Source organism: Antechinus flavipes, chromosome X, assembly GCF_016432865.1.
Source record: "Antechinus flavipes isolate AdamAnt ecotype Samford, QLD, Australia chromosome X, AdamAnt_v2, whole genome shotgun sequence".
In the NCBI taxonomy this organism is placed as follows: Eukaryota; Metazoa; Chordata; class Mammalia; order Dasyuromorphia; family Dasyuridae; genus Antechinus; species Antechinus flavipes.
The window spans coordinates 75,697,825-75,715,148 of record NC_067404.1 but is presented as its reverse complement, the minus strand read 5'-3'; the positions used below and the strand labels follow the sequence as shown (position 1 = coordinate 75,715,148).

The following is a 17,324-nucleotide window of genomic DNA, read 5'->3' as shown; positions in this document are numbered from 1 at the left end:
ACTAGCTCCTCCTTCCCGTCACATGAACCCTGCGTCATGTGAGAGCCTCCTGCGGCCACGTGACCGGTAATAGCCCTGGCTTGTGCTAGCAATCCTTCCCTAGAGCGTCCCTCCCATCATTCCAGGGATAGCCGATGATAGGCGGAGACTCGCCGTGCCTCGAGCGTTGATTGGTCCTTTGTGTTCTTTAACTCGGGTGAGCCGGGAGTCTAGGACCGCGGAGTTTGAGCTGTGGGTTTGGGGTCTGGATGAAGATGGGCGGATCGAGGGCTGACGAGCACCGGCCAGAGCGGAGCCGGGCCTTTTCCTTCGGGGCCCTGATCCCTGGCCTGGCCCTGGTCCTGGCTCTTGCGGACGTGTCCGGGGTCACTGCCCTGGACAACGGGCTGGCTCTGACCCCGACCATGGGCTGGCTGCACTGGGAGCGCTTCACGTGTAATGTGGACTGCATGGAGGATCCGGAGAACTGCATCAGGTAATGGGCAGGGCCGGCCCCAGAGGTCCAATAGGGGGGGTCATCAAGCTCTTGACCTTGGAAGGGAATCGGGTCATCTGGGTCAGCGTGACAAACGAGGACAACTCAGAGGTCTTGGGGCCAGCACTTCATGACAGTTAAGGAAAAAGGAAGCTTACAGTGTAGTTTTCTCTTCTAAAATCGTCAGACTCTTCCCTCAAAACCTCTAAACGAAACAGATCAAAAGTGTTTTCTTCCCTCTTTCTTTGGGAGCCAGACTCAAGCTTGGAGTCATCCTCATTCTCACTTCTTATATCCCTCTCCCCTCCGACCCCGCCCTCCACCTCCAGTCCTTTGCCAAGTCTCGGGGATTCACGTCTAGAAGGACATTCCCATTCCTTTCCCCTGCTGACTCACTCCCATCATCCAGACTCAGACTTGTGGTACCCCTTAGCAGGACAGCAGCAGTCATCTCCATGACCCTGGTTTCTCCCCCTTCCAGTCCAGCTTCCATAGCTGCCAAAATGATTTTCCCATTTCCCAGTGACTACCATTTGCTAGTAGTCACCATAAAAAGCCCTCTGTTTGAAGTTTCAAACCCTTCACTTCCAGGTTTATTGCCCAGAACCTTCCAGCCAAATCTGCACTTGCAATGCCCTTCCTCCCCACCTCTGAGTCTCATAATCCCCCAACTTCCTTTTGTGCTCAGTTCTCCTGTCACCTCTCTAAGAAGAAGCTTCTCCTGCTTCCTTCCTCCAAAAATCACATTGCAAATATTTGATACTTAATTATCTGTGTATAGCGTGCTATGTGAAAAAAATAGGACCTCAGTTCTAATCCCAGCTCTGCCTATGACTGACTGCCAGTGTGGCTTTATACAAAGCACTTAAGTTTTCTGAGCCTCGGTTTCTTGGTCTGTAAAATAAAGACTGGTCTCCAGAGTCCCTTTCAGCTCTCAGTCATTGAGCCAACGATCCCATGTTGCTTCCCTCTCAGTCAAACGTTAGCTAGTGGTTCCTTTTTTGTCTTTATAACCTAGGGCTTAGCACAGCATAAGGTGTTTAACAAATGAATCGAGGCATTACGCTCTAGCATCCTCTGATGCAGTCCAACCCTCATTTTAGAGAAGACCAACTTGAGGGCCAGGACAGGCAAGTAACAAGGATTACACAATTCATAAAGGGCAATGCCACGAATTGTGATGCTATGAGAAACATTCTGGCCTAATAAATAATAGGTTGCTTTGAAGTAGAACCTGGAAGACTTGTGTTCCTTCTGACACTAGCAGTGTTACTGTGGGTAAGTCATTTTACTTTTCTCTGCCTCAGTCCCTCCATCTATAAAGTGGACATACTATTACCTGTGTTATCTACTCAGAGTTGTTAGAGTTAAATGAAATGTTGTATATAAAATGCTTTGCAAGTTCAATAAGCTATGTAAATGCAATTTTTCTTTTCTTGTGGGGCCATTTTACTCGCCAAATGAGTTAGAACTACCATTGATGAATTTGAGAAACATGGCCCAGACAACCAAGGTTCTGAAGGAATTTTTCTTTTTTATGTGTAAACATATTCATACAATTCTCTTGTTGCACAAGAAAAATCAGATCAAAAAGGACAGAAAATGAGTACAAAAACAAAATGCAAACAAACAACATCACAAAGAGTGAGAATGTTATGTTGTGATCCACATTCAGTTCCCACAGTCCTCTCTCTGGATTACCTCCAGATTCTAGTCATGATGGCCAGTGATACACATTGAGTTCCTTGTTTGCTATTGGCCTTTCTGTTATTGGGGGTAGAAGAAGGTCCTGATCCCTTCTTGGGTGGTATTCATAATTGCCATTGGCTGTCATGATGACTCTGACCTTTCCCTCTCAGTGAACAGCTCTTCATGCAGATGGCTGAACTCATGGTATCAGAAGGCTGGAAGGACGTGGGCTATGAATATGTCTGCATCGATGATTGTTGGTTGGCCTCCCAACGAGACAAGGACGGTAGGCTCCAGGCGGATCCCAAACGCTTCCCAAGAGGAATCCGTCAGCTGGCAAACTATGTAAGTTCATAGATAAGCCCGTCTTTCATTCAGAGAGATTACATTTTCTTGTGTTTGTTTTGTTTTGTTTTTAAGCACAGCATGTTGCAAAATAGCTCTTGTGGCACCATGATATACCCAGAAATTATAGATGCTGCTCTCATCTGATCAGAGAGAAGACTTTATCAGATGGAAAGATGGCAGGTTTGCAATAGTCCTCGTGTCTCACCTTGGGAAAGCTAGCCTTTGCTGAAACCACTCTATTCACCAAAAAAGGAAAAGGATCTTGATCCTGGATGTATTTCTTTATCAGTGTTTTGTAACTGTTAATTATGGAATGTTTGAAAAAGATTCATCTTCAAGACACTGTATTCATTTCTCGGTACAGCTACAATGGCTTGGAACCCCATAAGGCAAAAATATACCTGTTGATGATTTTCTTTTCTTTGCTGTTAATCTGGTTCTAAACTCAATAACTTTGGTTTCACCTGGGTGAAATTGTTGTGGGACAAGCTAAGGCACATTAGAGCAGTGCTGTCAAACTCATATCAAAATGGGGGCTACTAAACTGGACCTCAGTAGCCTTGTAAGCGCATATTGACTTAGAAAACCTCATATTAACATTTTCTGTGTTTTATTGTATTTTTATTTATTTTGTTAAAATATTTTCCATACATACAAAACCCTCAAAATCAAGTGCAGAAAGGCAGAAATTGTAAATGCATTTTTTGTTCAGATCATGATGCAATAAAAATTACATGCAATAAAAGGCCAGGGGAAGATAGACCAAAAATTAATTAGAAACTAAATAATCTGATCCTAAAGAACCAATGGGTGAAACGTCAAATCATAGGCACAATCAATAATTTCATCCAAGAGAATGGCAATAATGAGACAACTTAGCAAAATTTGTGAGATGCAGGCAAAGTGGTGATTAGGGGAAATTTTATCAAATATTTTCCAGTTAAATTCTAATCTGCTTCAGCCGGACTCAGAAATGTTGCAGGCCCTGTTAGTCTTGGGCAGACCTAGAGGAAGGGGAGTGAGAAGAGGAGGTCACTGTTCCCACCTAAGGCAAAAAAGACTGTTCCATTTCATTGCTTCCTAGGAGACGTCTGTCTGTCTCTCTTCCAGGTACATTCCAAAGGACTGAAGCTAGGGATTTATCAAGATGTGGGAACTCTCACCTGTGCTGGATACCCAGGCAGCTTTGGGTACTATGATATCGATGCTGAAACCTTTGCTGAGTGGGGGGTGGACTTGCTGAAATTCGACGGTTGTTACGCTAAAGATTTGACAAGTTTGGTAGAAGGTATGCTCTAAACTGGAGGGTGGAGCTCAGTGGTAGAGCGCTTCCTTTGGATCTGGGAGGGCCCAGGTTCAATCCCTGACATCTCAAAAAACTTTTCAAAAGCTAGGTTTTTTTGTTTGTTTGTTTTTTTTAAAGAAGGTATACTTTGGCTCAGAGATGCCATTGAAATCAGATGTCATGAGACCAAGAGAGTGCAGATATATTCAGAGTCACAAGTATTTCCCCCACCCATGCCTCCTATCTTAAGATCTCTCATCTTTTTCATTCAACAAATCCTTGTAGAATACCTATTCGCCTCCAGGTACGTTGGACCTAGCCAAGCTTTGAGATGCTCTGGGAAACAAAAGTGCTGTTTTGTGAAATATTAGCAGACTAGAAATAGTCTAATGACAGCAGGTTCCATTCTCATTGAAAATGAAGTCTGAAAACAATAGGAAGGAGTGCCTAGTGGTCAGTCATCTTCATTTGAGGTGGGTGGGCTGGGGCAGGCGGAGCAGGCAGAGAGGAATAGTTCTATGTTTGTTTAGATTAGTTTGGGGAAAAGTCCTTCCTTGTGATACAGTGGATAGAGCACCAGCCCTGAAGTCAGGAGGATCTGAGTTCAAATCTGGCCTCAGACACTTTCCTAGCTGTGTGACCCTGGGAAAATCACTTAACCCCAATTACCTCAGCATAAAAAGAAAATGAGTTTAGGTGCAGGAAGTTGTTGGCCCTGTGTCACACAGTGTGTGTCAGAAGCAGGATTTAAATCCCTTTCTTGACTCCCAAGTCCTCCTCTACCTCAGTAGTGTCAAACTCAGGTAGAAATCCTAAAGCATATGGTGGTGACTTGGAAAACCACATATGAACATTTACCTGTGTTCTCTTGTATTTTTATTTATTTTGTTAAATTATGCCCAGTTACATTCTACTCTGGGAGAGGTCTCAGAATGTTGTAGGCCACATATGTGCTTGCCACCTCTGTACCATCTCACCTGGCCTCTTCTTTCTATTCCCCCCAGCTCTGTCTCTGATTTTGAATCCCTGTCCCTCCATAGAAGAAAGAGAAATGGTAGAGGACACCAGGAGTTAAAAAGGAAGTGACCTGGGTGATTCTAAAGCCACTTAATTTCTGTGGGCCTTAGTTCTGTCCATTAGGAAATGAACGGATTGAATTAATCTCTATGGACCTTTCTAATTCTTAGCCCCGTGGCATCCCAATGGGTAGAACATTGGGCCTGAAGGTCAGAAGACCTGATTTTTGAATCCAGCTTCAGACTATCTATGTGACCTGAGCAAGCTATTTCACCTCGGTCTGTCCCAGTTAACTGAAATGGAGATACTAATGGGAGATACTTCCATTAAATGAGATCGTTTTTCTAAAGCACTTTTCAACCTCAAAGCACTACTTAAATGCTAGTTACTATAAATATTTTCCATTACTTTTTCTCCTCTAATTTATGCTGCCACTCAGTCCAGGAGAAGCTATTTAGAAGTATGTCAAGTCCCAGGCATTATTCTGCTTCTGCCTGTTGATGCTCCCAAAGCTAACCTCGGAGCCTTTAGAGAGCGGCTTTTGTCTGAGAACAAAGAGAGCCATTCCCACTTAATGGGATCCATCCAAGTTGAAAAGTGGCAATTTCTGGCTCTTTCCCATTCTTTTCTTTTACAGGCTATAAGTACATGTCCTATGCCCTCAACAAAACTGGCAGAAGCATTCTCTATTCCTGTGAGTGGCCTCTGTACATGAGGCCCCACCAGCAGGTAAGCCAGTCACCGGGGAAGCCTTGCTATAGACTTTCCGAGCGTGAGGCCCCATCTTGGAGTTCACCTCCCTCCAAATTCTGCTGGGCCGGCTTCACTAATAGTACCTCTGATCCTTCCCGATTTCTGCTCTGTGTATCGCCCCAGCTGCTCGTTTCTGATGCTCTCGGGCCTTGTCTACTAGGCCAGCTGCTAGACCCCATGCTTCCCCACTGACGTATTTAGGCTGGGTGGGTGGCTGCTCACAGCGTAAGCAGGAACTCCCCAGTTCTCCATTTTAAGTTCCTAGGTAGTCATCTGCATCTTATTTCAATGTATTAGAATGAGGTAAGAGCCCTGACTGCCCAGAGAAAGGCTTGTCTAATCACAGTCCTTATTTCACCCCGGTCGTCAATCAGGCCAAAAGCATTAGCTAGCTCAAGGTAATAAAGGGAACTCTTTACCCATCAGTGGGCAGTCTTGCCCAGAACTGAGTGAGATCTTAGTGTAGACCGGATCCTAGCTTGGCCATCATGATGATAGCAGTTATTGAAAGTAAAATGATGAATGTTCCCAGTACACAGTGGTCTCATGACATCCCTGCTATTGCTGTTACTCTCAAAGCAGTGTAGACTTCACATTATTGTCTTTTTCCTCTCCTGCTTGCCTCCCCCTCTGCCCCCCAATCATAATGTGTTCAAACATCATTAATTAATTAAATTGGATTGACCTCACAGCCCAATTACACGGAAATTCGACAGTACTGTAACCACTGGAGGAACTATGGTGATATCTTCGATTCCTGGAGTAGCGTGAAGAATATTCTGGCCTGGACCGCGAGTCATCAGAAGAGCCTCGTTCCTGCCGCCGGGCCGGGGGGCTGGAACGATCCTGACATGGTAAGCTCCCGAGTCCTCCTTGCGTAAGACCATTGGGAGAAGCTGGCCAACCAGCCCAAGATTGGGGAAGCCTTCTGCGAGGTCTTCCTAAGAGCTGAGAAGTGGAAGTCACTCCGTAAAGTACTTTGAGTAGACTGAATGACATGGTGTCCCCAGGGGCTTACAAACTGCTTTCATCGTAGCTACTGGGGGTGGGGGGTAGCTTCCCATAGGGCTGGAGTCATGAAATCTCCAAGTTGGAATGATCTGTAGGTGATCCAGCTAGGCTAATCCTTACTGAAAACTTGTCCTAAGTAGCAGCTTGAAGTAATTCTCGTCTAAGTGTCACATCTCAGCTGAACACTGCTTTTCCACCCCATCAGTCCCACCAAGAATCAGAGATGGTTGTTTATTTTTTAATAACATTTTTGTCTCAGTTAGTGATCGGCAACTTTGGACTCAGCTGGGATCAACAAATAACTCAGATGGCAATCTGGGCTATCATGGCAGCCCCACTTTTCATGTCTAATGACCTCCGAAACATCAGCCCCCAATCCAAGGCCCTGCTGCAGAATAAAGATGTGATTGCAATCAACCAGGATCCTTTGGGCAAACAGGGCTACCAGCTCAGGAAGGTATATAGTGGATGGCATCACTATATGGGAGAAAACGGGACCTGAAAGGGTACTTCCATTGACATCCCTTTTCAGAGCTGTCTCTGAAAACTCCATTCATTTTACAGATATTAGAAGTATGCATCTGATAAAATGGTACTGCATTCACACTCTCCCCAGAGAAGTTGGTTCTCTTAGGATCCTGTCTGCACCTATTTAATAGCAGAAACTAGTCCCAATTAATGACCTGCCAAATTTGTTGACAGCCTCAGAGGGAGATGGGGTGGCTATTGATCTGGTGTAATTTTGAAGCTGGCGCTTCTATTCCCAACACCCCAGGACTGTGTTTATGGCTACGAGGAACTGCCTACTAATGCTGAAATTTTCTCCATTTTCTAGGATGAGGACTTTGAAGTGTGGCAGCGGCCCCTGTCCAATTTAGCCTGGGCCGTGGCTGTGTTGAACCAGAGGGAGATCGGGGGGCCTGGGACTTACACCATTTCCACCACAGACCTGGGTGAAGGACTAGGGTGTGCCCCAGCCTGCCTTATCACACAAATCCTTCCAGTTAAAAAAGAGCTGGGTCTTTATGAATGGACATCTCAGTTGAAGGTTCGAGTAAACCCCACAGGCACTGTCCTCTTGAAGCTCCAGACTTTCCAGCAAGACAAATTTCCCAAGATATTGCCCTAAATGACTGTTTCCAGTGACACTTTGGCAATGTTTCCCTGACTGTCTTAGACAATTTCTAATTTATAATGATTTTTAAATGTTTTAAGGTTATGTATTATGGATTTTTTCTCTTTTGGTATGATTATGCTGCTGGGCAGTAAACCTTTTCTTTAATGTTTAACGTCTCTTAATGTCTCTTCCTTATAGTTCCCTCTAGGCCACTTTGAGAATTTTTAACTATAAATCTAGAGCAATGATCCAGCTCTGAATGTGATTTCCAATCTAACCACACCCCTAGGGCAGGTGCAGCCTGATTGTTAAAAGTGCCACACCTCCCCACTATGATGACAAATCTAAGGGAAGGCCCAGAGGATAAATCATAAAGTCACAGGGGGCACTCAGTTATGTGATAATCCCCCCACCCCAGATATATTTTCCCCTCAACAAAAGGGTCTGGCACACATCATTAGGAAGACTCAACATTTATTTAGCACCTTTAGTGTGAAAGGAACAGTGCTCAGAGCACTGTGCCAAGATACACAGATCAACACAGACAAACATTCTGCCCTAGAGAGGGCGTAAAGTCTAACGTGGGTTTATGTAGTACAAAAAACAATGTAAAATAAACAAACAATGACCTCCATTCTATACTGCTCCAAGTCTGACCAGCTGTCATTCCCACAGCCAAACATAATGGTCAGGTAATTTTAAGTGCTATTACATAGTTCTCCATAAAGGAGTAACTCAATCCAAACAGATATGGGAAGTTACTTCATTAAAACTTTGAAAATAGGGCTAGATAATTCAATTTGATTAGTACTCCACAAGGACCAGTAACAATCTAAACAGAGGTGGGAAACCATTTCATTGGTTTTTTGAAAAAAGGGCAAGCCCTGAAGGTGATAAATTACTTTTGATTTGCTAAAAGCCTATAAAACAGGGGCTACCTCTCCCTATCTTTTATTACTTTCTTTCCCTAATTTCCCTCCCCCCAAATTTGCCTAGGAATCTAAGTTGTCATTTTAACCACAGTACTTAACAACCAAAGCCCCCAGAAATGTGCAGCTGGGCTTTCTCTCCATACAAACCTCATTAAGTAGATGATTAAAAGTTACAACATTCAGCCACATCCTCCAAAACTTTTCCTACAGGGGAAAAGCTTCACAAAATATAAGACTTGTTTTTACCCAAGCCGCTTCCTTTCCAAGACAGAAAATACAAAACCGAGGAATGGAATGGAATGGTTTTTTTCCTACTGAGACAGCAACGATGAAGTCAGAACTGGATCATCTGGCCCTGTAACAGAAGAAAAGGGATTAATATACAACTAGAAAGCTGCTGGTGGCCAAACCCAACATGGGCTCTTAAACCTCCAGTTTTATTAGACTGGCTGAGAAAAACTTTTTATAGGAAGAGGCCATCCACCAATGAAGACCTGCTAAGTTCCAGGGACTTTACTTGAGGCAAACTTGAGATTTAAGTGCCTCTAGCTAGGGTACCATTATTAAAACCTGTTACACATCTGAACTCGGGTTTGGGGTGCCATGCCAGCACTAGCAGAATCCCTCACCTGAAAAATAAATGATTCCCCAAGGGCAAGATTTTGCAAGTTAACTTGTATCTCCTCTCCCCCAATTAAGGCAGCAGGTCAGAGGAAATCATACAGGACAGTTTAAATCCCCAGGTTAACATACCTTTACCTTCTTAACTCCTCCCACTTCAAAGTGCTTACACCTTTTAATGGCAAGCAATCTCTTGCATCTGCAGTTGGGTACCATGCATTCAAGTCTCAGCACCACCTTTTTTGTGGTCTTTGCCTGGAAACAAAAATTACATTTAACCAAATCAAACCTTTTTTTTTCCCCCATTAAAAAAACCACGGAACACAAACCAGCTCCCTTCATGAGATAGCTTTACCTATCCCATCGTGTGAAGAGTACACTAGAAGCAGAAGCTTTGCCACAAAAGGGGGGCTGCCCCAATGAGGATATTTAAAAGGCTCAACAGTCAGGGTGTTGAGAAATCTGAGGAAGAGATGCCCTCTTCCCTTGGCTAGTTCTGCCCCACGTCATGCTCACTTTTTTCCGGAAAACTGGTTTCGTTTGACCACCATAGCCTCTCTGCTTCCGAAGGTATCGCCTGGTCCCTAAGGGAAGAAAAGAAAATTTTCCTAAGTCCACAGTGGCAAGAGGTGTGAACATCTCCTTGCAGGCCTTTCCTCCCCCGATTAAGCAGCTTTCGGCCAAGAGGGCTCCAACCTAAGGCCTCGAGTCTTCTATTAGCGCTTGCAATTATCAAGCTAAGGGCGGCTGGGCCTCCCCACACTGACCGCTGCTCTTACCCTGCGAGACCGGGGAATCTTTGCCTCTCCTGTACTGCGTCACCCTGTGAAGCTGGTGCCGGCCGCACCTTTTGCAGTAACTCCTGCGGAATCTGGGGAAGTTCACCTGGAAAAAAAGCCTGTGAAGTGAGCGGGCAACGGCCAAGACCTTTCAAGATGGCGCCTGCTAGCGGCCGGAGCTCGACGGTCAGCGCCAGTCCTTCTCTCCCAGTCTCCACCCTCGTCCCCGCCCCCAACGCGGCCGGAGGGGCCCCTGAGTGGAAAAAGGCCGGGGGCCGGCAGCCTAGCTCAGACCTCGGGAGGCAGAGTCAGAATGCCCGCCCCGGCCCCACCCTACGCCCCTCCGGCCGCCATGTTTTCTTTGTTCGGGCCCGCCCCCAACCCCCCAGCTGGAAGCGCTAGGGAGCCCGTCTTCGAGCGCTTCCCAGCAATGGCAGGTTCCTCGGGTGTGCGAAGCTCCGCTGCGCCACTGGCGTCTAGCGGGCCTCCAGGCCGATTCCCACGAGGTAGGATTAAACTGGATTCCCGCGCCTCCCCAGCCGCCCACCATGGCCGCCGTTGCGTCGTCACCCGAGAAGAAGCCGACGTGGCCGGAAGTGGGGGGAGAGAAAAGAGGCTGCGGGTCGCAAGGGCTTATGGGAGACGCTCTCCGAGCCCAAGGAGGGGCGCTGCGCGGGGGCGCCCCCTAGCGGCCGAGGTAGGCATTGCACTTTCGGCATTGCGCAGAACGCCACGCCAGACGAGACAAAGGCAGAAGGGGGCCGGATGGGCAATGGCAAGGTGCGGGGCAGAGGTCGCTGGGGACTCACCGACGGGTGGCGCTGTGCTTCCTGCTGGGCTTCTCTGACGGCCGGGTAGCCGGGATCCCTCGGCCGAGCGCCCGCCAATGAGCGCTCGGCCGAGGACAACGAGGAGCTCTAGAAGACGACCGACCTCGAAGAACGTCGGAGGAAGACTGGGGTTTGACTGAGGTGGCTTACGCGCATGCCCTGACGTCAGGAGGCGGAGCGGCATATCAGGCCCGCCTCTGACGCATACTGCCTGAGAAGTGTGACTTCGTACCTTCTTTGCTCGCCCCACCCTCTCTTCATAGCCTCTCCCCCTCTTCATAGCCCCGCCCCTTCTCCGACTTCCTCCCCTCCCACACACTCCCCCACAGCACCCCCGCGCCTTGCCTGACCGACTCTTTGAAGACGTTTAGACTCTTTGACGTCGTTCAGATAAGACAAGATCAGAAGGAAATGATATTTTTGCGTGACATCTCTTAAGTTCCCTTCCAGCTCTAAACCCATGATCAACCCCCTCCTATGACAGGCGAATAAACTGAGGCCCGGAGAAATAAAAGCACTTGTCCAAAGTCACAGAGCCCCGTGATCCCCAAGTCCGATTGAAGGCATTCTAGACGTGCCTGGTTTTTCATTTGAGGAAACCACTGCCTCAGAACTCTTCTCCGAGGAAAACTCTGTCTTTTCTAGAGCTCAAAAGTCTTCCGACCCCTTCCTGCACATTGTTGCTGGTCTCTCGTTTTAGTTGTGCCCAACTTTCTGTGACCCCGTTAGGGGTTTTCTTGACAGAGATCCTGGAGTGGCTTGCCATTTCCTGCTTCAGTTCATTAGACAGATGAGGAAACTGAGGCAAACAGTAAGAAGCGACTTGCCCCGGGTCACACAGCTGGGAAGGCTCTGAGGCCAGATTTAAACTCTGCCCTTCCAGACTCCCAGCCCACCTAGCTGACCTAGATGGCAAATTATCGACACTATTGTATACAGTCCAGCATTTGGCCCACTCTCAAAGCCTTTCCAATTTAGAAGGGCTGGTCTGAGCTTGATTCGATTTGCAGCTTGCAGATACTGTGCTTACAAAGCTGAGTCACCTCCTGGCATGATGAGGCATAAAAAGACATAGGATCCTGGGGACCAGAGGCAGAGCTGGAAGAGCCTTGGAAGTTATCTACTCAGAACTTATTTTACAGAAAAGGAATCAGACCCAGGGAGGCCAAGAAGCTTGCTCAATGACACAAGGATAGATTTGAACCCAGGCTTTTTGACACCAATTCCAGTTTTCTTTCCACTAGGATGGGGGATACTTTTTATTTATTGTTTGTTTCTCATTATTTATTTTTTATTTATTCATTATTTATTTGTTTGTTATTCTTAAGTGCAAAATTCCACATTGAGCCAACCAAATGAGAGCTAATTTCTGAATTCTTTGGATAATAATACATGACCTCAAATCTTGACCTTACCACTTCCTACTTCCATGGCCCATTCTGGACCTCCATTTCTCTAACTGTAAAATGAAGGGGCTATATGAATGATCACCCTCCTAGCCCCAAATCCTCGGTTCCCTGGGGCACAGGGGGACTGGCCCTCCATCTTCCTGGTCCAATACAAAAGGATCCGAAGGCCACAAGACCTTGGTCACTCAATAACACTGCTGAAATATCCAGTGTATAGGGGGGCAATCACTCCCCTTTCATTCCCTGGGCTTTTGGCTAACTACCAGAATTTACAGAATTGGTTTGGTTAGATTGAATAAATTAGATGCCTGTAGTTTGGGGTCGACCTGAAATCGTGGAGCATCTGTAACCTGCAAATCATCCCTTCCAAGAGAAAGTCTCCATTGCCTTTTCCCCCTGTCTCCCCAGAAAGCTGAAGGCTAGCAGCCAGTAATCAAACAGAATATCCCAGAACCCCACTTTGGCTTCCTTTGAGTGCATGCTCCCATGTGATGACCACTTCAAGTTAAGTGTGTTCTAAGAAATCCAGCAGCACAAAGGACAAGCCAGCCCATCTCTGTCAATTTGTCTAGAAAACACAGACCACGGAAGGTACCCAATCCAGTGCTTTACTACTTGGAAGGAAACAAAATTAACAGTCAGGCTCTCCAAACCTTTCTCTAATCAGATGCATCCTTGCTGAGATAAGCGTTTTGTTTACAGCGTTGGACAGAGTGAGATTCAAGTGACAAGTATAGAGCAGACATCTGAAGCTCCAAACTGAAATACAACTTCTCATGCTTATTGGCTACCCGGCCAGTTTCCGTGACTGTAAAATAAGTATAATAATAACTTTTGTAACTATACTGACTCTTTGCAAACTTTAAAGCACCACTTAAAGGTCAGTTATTTTTACTTATCCATCTACCTTGAGCAAATGTGAGAATCAGCCAGGCCAATACTTGGCCAATAAAAAGACTTTTAAAAAATATGTATCCAGTTAAGACAACTTTGTTGCTTTCAGAATCTTGAGAGGCACATAAAGGCTTCAGAGAAGCTTGGGAAGACATGGTGAACTGAGGCAGAAGTAAGAGTCAGTTACTCAGTCAATAGACGGTTAGAATTCACATCAATCCAATGACCAATCTTGACTCCCGAGGACTAAGGCTGGCAAAACACTAAACATATATTACCTCTTTTTTTCCTCACCAGAGATCCTGTAAGGTAGGTGCTATTATTATCTCCGTAATAGAGATAAGGAAACCAAAGTGACCCGCTAAGGGTCACATGACTAGCAAGTATCCAAGACAGATTTGGAATGCAGCAAATTAGACTGTTGTCCTCTTTGCAAAGAGGTAGGGGATCATGGGCGGATGATGAGGCGTATGTTGTCAGAAGTGGTCAATATCTATTATTTCACTCAGCTGTTTAGAAAAGGTTTACAGGGACTTCCGGGCATGGGAGAGAGCCAGAGGTGACAGCAATATAAAGAAAAGCATCCAAGAGACATTTAAACAGTTTCAGTAATTTTAATGAACTTCCAACAGAAACTAGGAAGATCTTTTCCATCAGACATCAGAGTCTGAGTTCAGGCAACTAAGGATATGCTGGTATATAGCAAGCATTACAATGTAGTGCCTAAAGCTTGATGCCCTCACCAACTGCTGCCCGAGGATTGTGATTCTTGGGATCGTATATGTTAACACAAACTAGTTCCTGGGAGAATCTAGTTCTTTCCTGGAATGCCCAATGGAGAGTAGTAAAGCGGCAGGTCAGAGGCAGGAGTGGCGCTCAGCCCACTGGCTACTGCCAGTTGGGATAGGACTAAAAGTTCTCCCCACTGGATCCCAGGAGGTGTGCTTTCCAGGATTAGAGAACCCTAGAGAATTCAAGCCACGGTCTCATGGTAAGGGTCTTAAATGGGAAAAAAAATTCATCATCCCTGGAAAATACGGAAGAGTGCAAGTTTGTGCCCTGGTTCATGTTCTGACATTTTTATCTGTTGAAAAAAAATTTTTTTCTTAGAAAATGACTCAACAGAGGAAGTCTTCCTATCTCTAGCTCTGTCATTTTCTGTCCCCTCTGCCCTACCCCTCCCTTTCATTCCAGTTGTTTCATCTCCAAGCCCCTCCATCACATAGGGCCAAAGGTTGTATAATACAACTCTTCTTCACCAAGAGCTTGACCCGTCTCTCTGCCTCTCTCTCCCTGCCCTGCCCCCCCCCATTTCTGCATTTCTCCTTTCTCTCTGCCTGCCCATTCCTGCAATCTTGAAACCACCTTCATGGCCTGGCTGCTTGGTCAAGGCGCTATGGTCTGAGCCTCTGTGACACCAAAGTAGGCGGAGAGGGCTTTTTGCCAGCCCAACTCATGGTGGCAGTGTTGGGGGTTCCAAGCAAATGGAAGGGGAAATAAGATACCATGCCTCTGAGAAGGGAGAAGAAAAAAAAAAGACATTGGTTTAAGTCAGGAAACAAAAAAAGGGGAACTGAGTGGCTGTGAAAGGGTGGGGTTTGCTCACACTGTCCTTCCTCTCTGGACTGTAAGAATATGTCTCCAGAGCCAGTCTCTGCAAGGATCGAGTCCCCCCTTCCAAGCCTGGGCAGCTTAATGCATCTGGGAAACTGCCAGCATTAAGACAGTACTGAGGTGGGTGAGTAACGAATGGAGCAGCAATGACTGGGAAGTGCAGTGAGTACCTTCCCCCTCAGGGCCATATGGGAGAAAACATGGCTGGTGTCTGAGATGGCAGCAGGAGGTAGATGATGGTGGTGGGAAGCTTCAAAGCACCGAGTTCTGATACTTAGTGCTAGATGACCAAGAGGGGTAACAGTTATGATCTGAGGGAGGGACAGAGGAAAGTGAAAGGAAGGACCAACAAGCAGGTGGCCCTGAATTAGTTGGGGGTCACTAAGAAGCACGAGCACAGTCCAAATCAGATCTTCTCCCATTCTTAGCCTCTGCACCACAAGGGCCTTCTGGCTGTAGTCTCGAGACCCCTTCACAAATTCTGCTTTAACGTTCGAGTGGACCTCAGAAGGCAGCGGCTCGGTGAGCCGATCTGGAGGTGAAAAGCAGAGTTTTGATTCCCAGCTCGGCCGTGTGACCATGCAGTCAGAGAACGGCCGAGTCCCCTTACCACATTCCTTACAATTGGCTCCCCAGCCTTTGATGGCCTCCGGAAAGGGGAGCCCATCACCCCCGGAGGCAGCTGCTTTGACTTCCAGCTCTAAATTCATCATGATGGAAGCCCAGCTTTTGTGCTAAAAGGTGCTTTGGGAAGTCATTCGGTCCAGATATCGGGCAAGCTAGTTCATCCTTCTGAAGCTCAGTTTCCCTTTATGTAAAATAAGAGGATTCCATTAAGGGATCTTGATGGTTCTACCTAGTATTCAGTCCTGTAGTCTTAAAATCCTCTGAGCTGAATGTGAATGAGCTGGAAGTCCCACTCTAGGATGATCGGGAGACCACAAGTAGCCAAGGCACAGTTAGAAATTATGGGATATCTACCTGAGATGCCATGAAGGCACAACAAGCAAGTATAAGGCAAAAACACAGTCAGAGTCAATTTAATGTTCATATTTGATTTTTTAAAAATCCGATTTTTTACGTCTAGGGAAAGCAGCCGGTGTCCCTCAGAGAGTTGTTAGATGTGCATCACTGGAAATCCTTTCTCTCCTATCCCACATCTTATGTGTGCCTCTTTTCATTCTCCCATTCCTTTCCTCATGAGTTACTTCTCCTTCTTCCTCTTTTTCTTGCTCTTTCTCCTGTTCCCCCTTCCTTCTCTCCTCTCCTTGGCTCTACTGGGCCTTATTGAGCTATCGCCACTCATCACTGTTGCTGACCCTAATCAGGGCCTTCAATCTAGTGGGGGAACAGGGGATTTGAAGTCTGAGGCCTGGGATCAAATGCTGGCTTTGCCACTCACTACCTAGCTCACTGTGGCCAAAGTATTCCACCTCTGAGGGCCTCAGCAAAGCACCTGACCCGCCTACATATGCATCTGTCTCTTTGTTCTATGACCTGCCTCTCCCATGGTCCTTCACCTGAGGCTTCCTGCCAGCTTTCGGGCCTAGAGTTATATACTTGAGAGAGCTGGACTTGACTACCAAGATCCTTTTTCTCTCTAAATCCGTGTGTGTGTGTGTGTGTGTGTGTGTGTGTGTGTGTATGTGTGTGTATACATGCCTGCACATGTGGCTGGACATATTTCTCTGTGTTTACATACATGCATATATGGCTCGTGTCTTTCTGGGTGTGTGTATATATGCATGTGTGTGGCTGTGTATAATTCTGTGTGCACATGCATACATGTGTCACCATGTGTGTACACATCTCTGTGTGGGTGTGTATATTATATGTGTACATAGATACACCGTAGCTGGGTGTGCATGTGTATGTGACTGTGTATTTCTGTATGTGCATGCAGTGTGGCCGTGTATATACATGCATGTGTATGTGGCTGTGTATATGTGCACACATTAAGTGTCTTCATGTACATGTGTGCACATGTGACCGTGTTTCTGTATTGTGTACATGCCTGCAGTGTGGCTCTGTGTGTGTGTGTGTGTGTGTGTGTACATGCATGCAGGTATGACTGGGGGTAAGTCAGGGCTGACAGACCATGCTAGAATGTCTGTGACCAGGGCTGCCCGGTCTCCTTGAAGGGCCTCATCCAAAGGCTTGGGCCCTACAGGATAGAGATGGTTGTCCCATATGCCTTGTTCTTGCCTACCAAGCCACTCAAGCAAGAGAAAGGCAATTAGCTCCCAACTCCAGATCTCCTTTGGAGCTCACTATGCCTGCAGTGAGCATCCCACTGCTGCCACCCATGAGCTTTGGAGCCCTGCCCAAATCCCTTTGCCTCTCTGAGCCTGTTTCCTTACCTACAAATAGGAAAAATCTTGTCTCTGGTACCTTATTCCCTTGGTTGTTAGGAAGATCAAAGGAAAACAATTTATACTAGATTTAAGGGGTCTCATGGAGAGGGTGGTGTCCACTGGAGGTGGGAAATGGTTCCTGCAGTGTCATAGCACCACAACTGAGCATTATTAGAACATTCAAATTGAAACCTGG

At 46.4% G+C, this 17,324-nt stretch overlaps 3 protein-coding genes across 3 annotated transcripts in view; 2 read left to right on the top strand and 1 right to left on the bottom strand.

The window, feature by feature from the left end:
• Nucleotides 1–111: 111 nt before the first annotated feature.
• GLA (galactosidase alpha) lies at nt 112–7,867 on the top strand. The gene is made up of 7 exons (XM_051968012.1): nt 112–475; nt 2,335–2,509; nt 3,623–3,800; nt 5,452–5,543; nt 6,260–6,421; nt 6,838–7,035; nt 7,414–7,867. The coding sequence occupies exons 1-7, from the start codon at nt 249–251 to the stop codon at nt 7,705–7,707; spliced, it is 1,326 nt and encodes a 441-aa protein (XP_051823972.1). The 5' UTR covers nt 112–248; the 3' UTR covers nt 7,708–7,867.
• Nucleotides 7,868–8,152: 285 nt separating this feature from the next.
• Nucleotides 8,153–15,487, bottom strand: RPL36A (ribosomal protein L36a). The gene is made up of 7 exons (XM_051969178.1): nt 15,397–15,487; nt 15,212–15,306; nt 10,837–10,944; nt 10,028–10,133; nt 9,765–9,832; nt 9,381–9,503; nt 8,153–8,982 (listed from the first exon to the last, which is right to left on the bottom strand). The coding sequence occupies exons 1-7, from the start codon at nt 15,485–15,487 to the stop codon at nt 8,962–8,964; spliced, it is 612 nt and encodes a 203-aa protein (XP_051825138.1). The 3' UTR covers nt 8,153–8,961.
• BTK (Bruton tyrosine kinase) overlaps nt 14,755–17,324 on the top strand; it is a 33,689-nt gene continuing 31,119 nt past the window's right edge. The window contains exon 1 of the mRNA XM_051968137.1: nt 14,755–14,894. The gene's annotated coding sequence lies outside the window, so the exon portion shown is untranslated. The remainder of the gene's footprint in view (nt 14,895–17,324) is intronic.